Source organism: Henckelia pumila, chromosome 2, assembly GCF_033568475.1.
Source record: "Henckelia pumila isolate YLH828 chromosome 2, ASM3356847v2, whole genome shotgun sequence".
In the NCBI taxonomy this organism is placed as follows: domain Eukaryota; kingdom Viridiplantae; phylum Streptophyta; class Magnoliopsida; order Lamiales; family Gesneriaceae; genus Henckelia; species Henckelia pumila.
This window is the reverse complement of record NC_133121.1, coordinates 63,714,491-63,723,789: the sequence shown is the minus strand read 5'-3', so window position 1 is coordinate 63,723,789 and position 9,299 is coordinate 63,714,491. Positions and strand designations below refer to the sequence as shown.

At 37.4% G+C, this 9,299-nt stretch overlaps 1 protein-coding gene across 1 annotated transcript; it reads right to left on the bottom strand.

The window, feature by feature from the left end:
• Positions 1-6,961: 6,961 nt before the first annotated feature.
• LOC140877691 (uncharacterized) lies at positions 6,962-8,181 on the bottom strand. Its single transcript, XM_073281246.1, has 3 exons — positions 8,096-8,181; positions 7,165-7,562; positions 6,962-7,101 (listed from the first exon to the last, which is right to left on the bottom strand). The coding sequence occupies exons 1-3, from the start codon at positions 8,179-8,181 to the stop codon at positions 6,962-6,964; spliced, it is 624 nt and encodes a 207-aa protein (XP_073137347.1).
• Positions 8,182-9,299: the final 1,118 nt, after the last annotated feature.

The following is a 9,299-nucleotide window of genomic DNA, read 5'->3' as shown; positions in this document are numbered from 1 at the left end:
GGAAAAGTTATGTGTACCACTGCCGCAGTCTTGAGAGGGAAGACTCTACTCTCTAACGACTCAAATATAAGAGAAAATAGCAAGTTTGTTGATATTTATCATACACTTGCTGTACTTCAGTCCTAAATCGATGACAATGTAAGAGATTTTCTTTCCAATGGAATTACGAGTCAGCAAATTCAGTTTTTTTATAAGATGTATGTGCTGAATTTATTTTGAAAAATACATATTCTGAAAGAGAATTTGGTGTTCCGTGTATTGTGAAAGATGAATCTTTTTATACGGCAAGCTGGGCGTGTACTATTGATGGAACTCCATTTTTGGTGGCTGGAGGACTTAATGGAATTATCTGTGTTATTGATACTGGCAGTGAGAAGATATATAAGGTAATATTTTGTTATGTAGTTAATTGTTTGCCATCCATACTTGTTGATTGCTTCCTATAGAGCATAGACTATATAGTTGGAAACAGGATAATAATAGGTAAAATAAAGAAAAGTTAGATCCATTTCTGGTTTTCAGGTGGATACATTAAACTTAGATTTAGTAAAAAAGTACTTTAGAAACATTAAGAAATATTGGTTATGTTAATGTGAGGCCACAGTTTTGATTTTACCTGTTCATGTACTAGTGTCATGCGAATGAATGCGAACCAGTTAACATGAGGTTTATTTTTTGAAATAAAGTAATTAATAACCTTTGCTGATCTCAAAATATCTTTTACGGTGACACTATTTGGAATCTAAATTTACTTGAAAACAAAGGTTGTTTATACCTTGGTATGTCATTAATTATGGTTCTCTGTCAGGCTTTGTTCAGTGTTGATATTGTATTCTTCAAGAAATTGCTGATACAAATTGATCTACAGGTGCGTAGGATTTCAACTTGTGAAACTATGGGATCAGCAACTACCATTTGCAGTGATAAGACAAGAACTTTGACATGGCCGAGATGAACCTGAAGAATTCGATTATTTGTTATATTTGAATGATTTTTGTTATATTTGAATGATTTATAATATTAAAATATTGATATTAGATTTAATTTTCAAAAATTTTTAATATTGAGTGATAATATTGAAAATTTGTGAATTAAATTTTATTTTTTTTTGTTTTTTATTTGGGAAAAGACAATGCTTTTTAAACGTTGTCGTAGGTGGAAAAAACATTGTCGTTACTAAAAAATACAACGCTTAAAAAAACGCTTTTTAAGCGTTGTCTTTGACCGCGGCCTTTCCCAACACTGGCTACGACAACGTTTTTTTGTGACAAAGACAACGCGGAAAAAGCGTTGTCGTATTTAGATACGACAACGCTTAAAAAAGCGTTGTCTTTTCCAGAAACGACAACGTTTTTTCCGCGTTGTCTTTGAGCGTGGTCTTTTACAACACTGGCTACGACAACGCTTTTTTGGAGACATTAACAACGCGAAAAAAGCGTTGTCTTTGTCCGTTTTTCTTGTAGTGTATGGTTAGGCTACATTATGAGGTGATTGTGTATTGTGTTATCTCGTTGTGCATTTTGAGCCTAAAATTCCTTCTAGCCTTGCCATGATATCGTTGATGAGTTTAAGAATCGATATCGAGTATCAGTGATGAGACTTTAGCATTGATACTTAGATGCCTGGTTTATATCATCAGTGACGAGTTCTAGCATTGATGACGAGTGATGCGCTCTAGCATCTAAACCTGTGTCGCTTTTGAGCCTTATTCCTTTCTAGCCAGTTGTGTTTATTGCATTTCTTAATGTGTTGATTATGAATCGAAATGTTTTGTCATGGCTATATGGATTCTTTATATGTTCCGTTGTTTCATACTAAGTTTTATACTTACCGATTTGTCCGGCTGTTGCTTCGTCTTCGTGTGTGCATTGCAACAGGTGATTCAGGGCCTAGTCATAGGAGGCCATGAGATTTGGGAGAAGATTAGAAGTGGAGCTCGGGTTTTAGGATTCATGTTGTTTAACTCTTATTGAACTATGTTGAGTTTTGTACTGTCGATCGTTGTTTTGGTCGAGTATCTCGCATGTTAATAATATTTCATGTATTTGAATCACTAAATGGATGGAAGGATTGCATGTGAATATGCTTGGAACATGATTTATATGTAAATGCATGTTTAGATTTGGAAGAACATGGATTGAAAATAGGAAAAAGAGATCAGAAGATGAACTTCAAGAACATAGCAGAAATCTGCTTGAGGTAGCGCCCGAGCTGCAATATTTCACAGCCCCGAGCGCAGCCCCAAGCTCAAGTTTCTGCCTTGGGAATTTTGAGTGAGCGCCCGAGCAGTAGTTTTTGACCGCTCGAGCGAACCCCCATTTGAAAAAAAAATTATTACTTTTGCTTATTCATTACTATTGATTATGGGTTGTAAACTTAAGTAGGAAAGCACACGAGGCCCCACACGTTACCTTCCTCGTAAACATTCCTTGGAGTGCTTCCTTGAATCTCTTGTTTCGACCTCTCGTTATTGGCCCTTGTGGCAGCTCTAACAGATCCCTAATCTGCTTGACAATTTTATCAACTTTCGAGCCATCCATGATCGCATCACTTTAGCTCTCGAACCATTTTCTGACGCCCTGGAGTCGATTTCTTGGTCCGATTACTCGTATTTAAATCCTTGAATCATGTTTAACCAATTAAGCTCGTAAAATGGAATATGGGTTAATACAGGAAAATTCCCAAAAAAAAAACTAGAAATAGAATAAAAATTTCAAAAGTATGTAAGCTACAAATAATTACCTGGACTGCAAATGGTTTAGGCGGAGAGAGCAGGTTACATGACAAAAAATTTCATGTACCGAAAAGGGTAGAGACTCGTCTAGAAAAAATGTGTTATACATGTTACCTTTACCATATACAAATCATACTCACCTTTAAGAGGAATCATCCCTCTTTCCCCAAGTTCCCCATATTAATAGTATTTCATGAAGCCACAAGCGCTAGTAGTAAAGAACACAACATCTGGAATACCGAGCAGCTCCGCAACATCGAGAGTGAAGCTCATCACCCCATCGAACACTATGCAGCTTGTAAGATCTTAAATATAGGCAGACTTGTAATATCTTAAATATATGCAAATAATTTAGTAAGTGGATAATGAATCTCATGTTGATTGTTAAAAAAATGATATCCAAAGAGATGTACATAAAGCAAACATTCATAATGCAATCAAATTCACGTATTCTATGCCACATTTTAATTCTTTGGCAAGCTGAACCAGATCCACACCTATAAAATTGAGTTGAAGAACATTTTTTTGGAAAAAAATTGACTAAATTCCAACGATTGCCACAAACAAGAGGGTATGCTATTGCAAGGAAGTTTACAAAGTAGAAAATTAAAATATAAGATGTCGACTAAAATCAAGATTCAAACAAACAAGCGATGTAAGATGAAAAAATTTTGGGAGAAATTAATACCAACACAAACAGAGTCAAGAATCAAATCACTCTTACTTCCGTCGAGTTTTTGAATCTTCCCGATGCTCGTCTAACTGCGCCTCTTCTCTTCAACCCTAAAGCGATAAGCTGAACCAGATTTCCAACCAGAAGAAACCCCATTACACCCCACCACACCACGGCACACAACAACAACGATCTCAAAAACATGGATAAGAGAATTTCTATATTTTTTTTGGACTTATGGCAAGAATCGCTACGCCATAATTTATAGTTATCGAAGTCACTGTTAGCCACATTGCAACTATCAAACACCATATAAAAAACATGTGCTTCAACGGCAGGCTACTGATGAGAAACAATATTATGCTGAGAGAGAAGACGAATGCAATAGTGTTGCCTCGTACAAAGTTCTTGAAGTATCTCGGGTCTCCATAGGATATGTCTAGTAGCGTTAAGTCGTGTCACGCCCAAATTACCCAAATCAATCAGATAAACAAAATATGCAGTAGTGTGAGTATGGATCGTTCCCATGAGGAAAGGGAAATTTAATGTGTTCTAAAATAAAATAAAGGGGGTTTTGAGTTTGAGATTAATTACTAAAAATTTAAAAACAATATTTAATGGATTTCTATCAACTATCATGCAAGATTAATTTATAACAACGAAATCAATGAGAAACAAGCATTGTTATCGGTCGACTACATCCTTGAAATTATTCATTCAATCATCGATTACCTACAAATAATTAATTCTATCGAATATTCATCATTGAAAATTAAATTACTGCTTTACCTTAATCTTAGTTAACTAGACACAAGCATTCTGCGTTAAACCTTACCAATAAATTAACCCAATACAAGCGATTAGATTTAAATCCACGATAGCATAAAAACTAGTGAAACTAATAAATCTAGACAACACATACACAAGCGGATGTATTTAGCCTAGTTAATTGTTGTCCCTACAATTTAATAGATTCACAAGCAGAAAATATCAATCGTAGTTGCTTCGCAAATTATTTGATTCAAACAATTAAGGATTTGAATTCTAATTTAGCAGTAGATTGTATAGCATAATCCTAGGGTGATCAATCCGAAAATCTCACATACAAGCATGAAATAAAACAGAACAACTTTTGATACTCAATAAAGATCAAACACTGAAAATCAAAATCTCATGAATAAACAAAATCAAGGGCTTGTCTTCCTCAACCAAGTTCTAAGGTTTAGCCACAACGATTCATGAAAAACGAAAGAAAAATCAAAAAAAAAAGAAGAAATTGTAAGAAAAGATAGAACACAAAACCTAGCCGCCCAAGAAAACTTCAAGGTCTGGTAATAATCTCCGAAAAACGGAATAAAATACCTAATAAAAGGCTAGAGTCCAAAATAAAAGAGTTTCCAAAATTAAAAATTCCTCTTCCCAAACAAACCCGCTCGCTCGATCGGTAAATATTGACCGATCGAGCGAGCCAAACTTCCAATCCTACTGTTCTTTAAACTTCATGCGGCCTCTCGATCGGTAGGGTGTATTCATAAGTGTATTCATAACATTGCATTTGTTTTTGTTGATTCGTTGCATTTAGTTTGTGAATTGTTGTGTTGTTGTTTAGTGTTTGTTTGAATGCATGAGTTTAGGATGAAATTTTTGCCTATGATGAGGAAGTTGGAAAAAAAAATGAAACTTTTGTGAAAATTTATACTCTTGATTAGATATGAGAAACCGTAGGTTGATTGTTGAATATTTCAAGCACGCATGTTTAACCGGCAAAGTGTAGTGATGTATTAGATATTGTGGATGTCTATTGGACCATTGCACGACATTAGGTGTTCGTGGAACTTGATAGTTCTTGAATCTTGATGATTTCGTTGATATGACATATACACTCTTGGGCACACATTTTTGAAGTTTTTATAAAGCATTGATGAAAAATTAGCTCCATCCGGGTTGCGAGCAAGATGATTGAAATCCTACTTGTCTTGTTTGTGGCTAAGTTTGCGGATAAAATGGGGTTAAGATTTGAAAAATTTTAAAATGCAATTCCATCCGGGGTTGGAAGGTGAATAAAATTCTATTCACTATTTCATAGCTAAGTTTGCGGATTCCATGGGATTGTAGTTCCATCCGGGCTATAAACGAGAGGATTAAAATTTGAATCCTATCTAGTTATAGCTAAGTATGCGGGTAATTATTGGGACTTTTAAAAATTTCGGGTGCAAAATCCGATGGTGCGTAATTTTATCTCAAGAGAGTTATGTTGTGTTGATGGATTATTGAGAGGAGAGTTTTTGATTGTGAAAGTTGCACTAAATTGTCTTAGGTGCAAACAGTCTTGAAACTTGTTTTTTGAAGTTGCATGTAGCTGGGGTAACATGTCACACACGCACGTTCTCAATCGACTGAAGGTGTATTATTGATAATCGAGAGTATGTATGAACTTGTTTTTGTGTGGAAAAACTTCTCTGAGGCTATGTTATGCATGATTCATCCTTGCTTATGTGTTTGTTGTGTTTTCATTCTGTTTTTGCATGACTTGCTCGAGAGCGAGCAAGGATTAAGTGTGAGGGAATTTGATAGTTGTGTTTGTGTTGCATATTTTAATATCACTCTGTTGTTGTTTTGCATGCATTTGTGTGTTTTAATTTAGTATTTTATTCGTATTTCATATTTTGTGTCTACATGATTTGTTTCCCAGTTTTGCTATGTAGGTTGTGCGTTTTGGAGGACATATGGACGGAACCTTGGAGCAATGGAAATGCTGCAAATATTTTGGAGAAAATTACTTTGACCGCTCGATCCGCAAATCTTTACCGATCGAGCGGTCATATGAAGAAAAAAAAAAGCAGATTCGGAAGAAAAGTTTGGCCGATTGGTGGCTGAGGAATCAGATGAACGGGCGAGTAGAGAAACGGAGGTGAGGCGGGTATGTGCGGCGTGGCAGATGGCGGGGGTGGAGGAGTGCGACCGCTGAGGAATCAGATGCGGCGGAACAAGTTGTTGTGCGGCTGGAGAAGACGACCGGGAGTGATGACCAGAGCGTATTGGTGTGGTCGTCGATTGATTTCCTGCGATTTAAGATGAAGATTGGGTGAGAGATTGAGAAGAAGGGTTTCGGGGTTAGGGATTTAGATAGAAAAGAGAGTAGGAGAGAATGAGAGAGAGGAGAGGAGAATCGCGATTATAATCGTGATATAAAGGTCTCGCTCGATCGGTAGAATTCTACGGATCGAGCGAGACAAAAATAAAACACATTCTGCCTGTCCAAAATTACGCTCGCTCGATCGGTAAAACTTGACCGATAGTGCGAGCAAAAATTGCGAACCTTCTGCCCTTACCAAAATACGCTCGCTCGATCGGTAGAACTTGACCGATTGAGCGAGCCAAAAAAATCAAAATATTTTTTAGTATTTTTCTATTTTCCAAAAAACAAAAATAAAAACAAGGGAAATAACAAAAACTAGAAAATAAGATAAGGGAAAGGAAACAAAGAACACTGGGTTTCCTCCCAGTCATCGCTAAATTGACAGTCAGTCTATAGCTCGACTGCATGCAGTGAGTTATTCGACATCTAGCGGAGCATCTAGTGTGAGATCATGCTCGTCCTCTCCTAAATTCGCTTGGACCCCTTCATAATAATGTTTCAATCGCTGTCCATTCACCTTAAATATTTTCGAGGTCTCCAAGCTCTGTATCTCCACTGCACCATGAGTAAAGACATTAGTAATAACAAACGAGCCAATCCATCTAGAACACAACTTACCTGGGAATAATCGAAGTCGTGAGTGATAGAGCAGGACTTTATGACCGACTTTGAACTCTCGTCTAGAAATCATTTTGTCATGGAAAGCCTTTGTCTTTTCCTTGTAGATCTTGGAGCTGGCGTATGAATCATTGCGTATCTCTTCTAATTCTTGCAACTGCAACTTTCGATGCTTGCCACTCTCATCCATCAGCATATTAAAGTTCTTGATAGTCCAATAGGCTCTATGCTCCAATTCCACGGGCATATGGCATGGTTTCCCAAATATCAGCCGATATGGGGACATTCCAATTGGCGTCTTGAACACGGTTCTGTAAGCCCACAGAGCATCATCCAATCGCAAGCTCCAGTCCTTCCTTGTCGGATTCACTGTTTTCTCTAAGATAGACTTGATCTCTCTGTTCGAAACCTCAGCTTGACCATTGGATTGTGGATGGTATGCAGTGGAGATCTTGTGCGTCACATGGTACTTTTTCAGCAAACTGGCCACAGTTCGGTTGCAAAAGTGTGTTCCTCTATCACTGATGATGGCTCGTGGAATCCCAAACCTAGAGAAAATATTGTGCTTGATAAACTCTGCAACCACTTTAGAATCATCAGTACGGGTGGCCTTTTCTTCCACCCATTTCGAGACATAATCCATAGCAATCAATATATATATAAATCCATACGAACTAGGAAAAGGTCTCATGAAGTCGATGCCCCAAACATCAAAGATTTCACAAACTAAAATAGGTTGCTGAGGCATCTCCTTGCGCTGGGATATATTACCTGTGTTCTGGCATTGAGCGCACGACTTACAGAAAACGTAAGCGTCTCGAAATAAGGATGGCCAGAAAAATCCACAGTCTAACACCTTCCTCGCTGTTCTCTTTGCTCCAAAATTTCCACCACAAGCATATGAGTGACAAAATGTGATAATAGGTATTACCTCGCTTGCAGGTACACATCGTCGTATGACTTGATCAGCATAGTATTTCCACAAGTATAGATCATCCCACACAAAATACTTAGCATCGCTTCTCACTTTGTCCTTTTGCGCCTTGGAAAATTCAGAGGGAAGCCCTTTAGTGACTAAATAATTCACAATATGTGCGTACCAGGGTAATTATGTGCTTAGTGAAAACAGTTGCTCATCAGGAAATTCATCTCGCAAGCTCAACTCCTCATCAATATGAACTAGACGGCTCAAGTGGTCAGCGACTCGATTCTCTGTTCCTCTTTTGTCCTTGATTTCCACATCAAATTCGCTCAAGAGTAGTATCCATCTTATTAGCCTTGGTTTTGCCTCCTTCTTCGCCATCAAAAAACGAAGAGCTGCATGATCAGAATAAACAATAACTTTAGCACCAAATAAATAAGAACAAAATTTTTCTAAAGCAAAAACTACACCCAAGAGCTATTTTTCAGTAGTGGAATAATTCCATTGGGCATCGTTCAGAATACGCGAAGCATGGTAGATAGCATGCAATGCTTTCCCAACTTTATGTCCCAAAAACACTCCTACATCATAGTCGCTGGCATCACACATGATTTCAAATGTTTTGCTCCAGTCTGGTGGTTGGATAATTGGTGCCGAAGTCAATGAGTCTTTAAGTTTGTCAAACGTTTTGCATGGTTCATCAAATTCAAATGGCACATCTTTCTGCAACAGTTTGCACATAGGGGATGCGATCTTGGCAAAGTCCTGAATGTATCTCCTGTAAAAACCTGCATGGCCAAGAAAAGAACGCACTTCCTGTACACATGTGGGATAAGGGAGAGACTGAATAATATCAATTTTTGCTTTGTATATTTGAATCCCCTTAGATGAGACGACATGACCCAAAACAATACCTTGCCCAACCATAAAATGACACTTTTCAGAGTTTAAAACTAGGTTGTACACACCTCTTAAGGACAAGAGCAAGGTTAGACATACATTTTTCGAATGAATCACCATAGACAGTAAAATCATCCATAAAGACCTCTAATATGTGCTCAATAAAGTCAGAAAAAATACTAACCATACACCGTTGAAATGTGGTCGGTGCATTGTAGAGTCCAAAGGGTATACGTCGATATGCAAAGGTGTCGAATGGGCAAGTGAATGTCATCTTCTCGTGATATTCTGGCGCAATCGCGATCTAAAAATA

Excerpts from the sequence above, each read along its gene's own strand:
- LOC140877691 (XM_073281246.1), bottom strand. The coding sequence starts at position 8,181 with ATGCTAAGTATTTTGTGTGGGATGATCTATACTTGTGGAAATACTATG. Across the intron at positions 7,563-8,095 it reads GATGTGTACCTGCAAGCGAG|AGAGATCAAGTCTATCTTAG; the intron begins GTAATACCTATT and ends GGTTTCGAACAG. Across the intron at positions 7,102-7,164 it reads ACGACTTCGATTATTCCCAG|TGGAGATACAGAGCTTGGAG; the intron begins GTAAGTTGTGTT and ends CTCATGGTGCAG.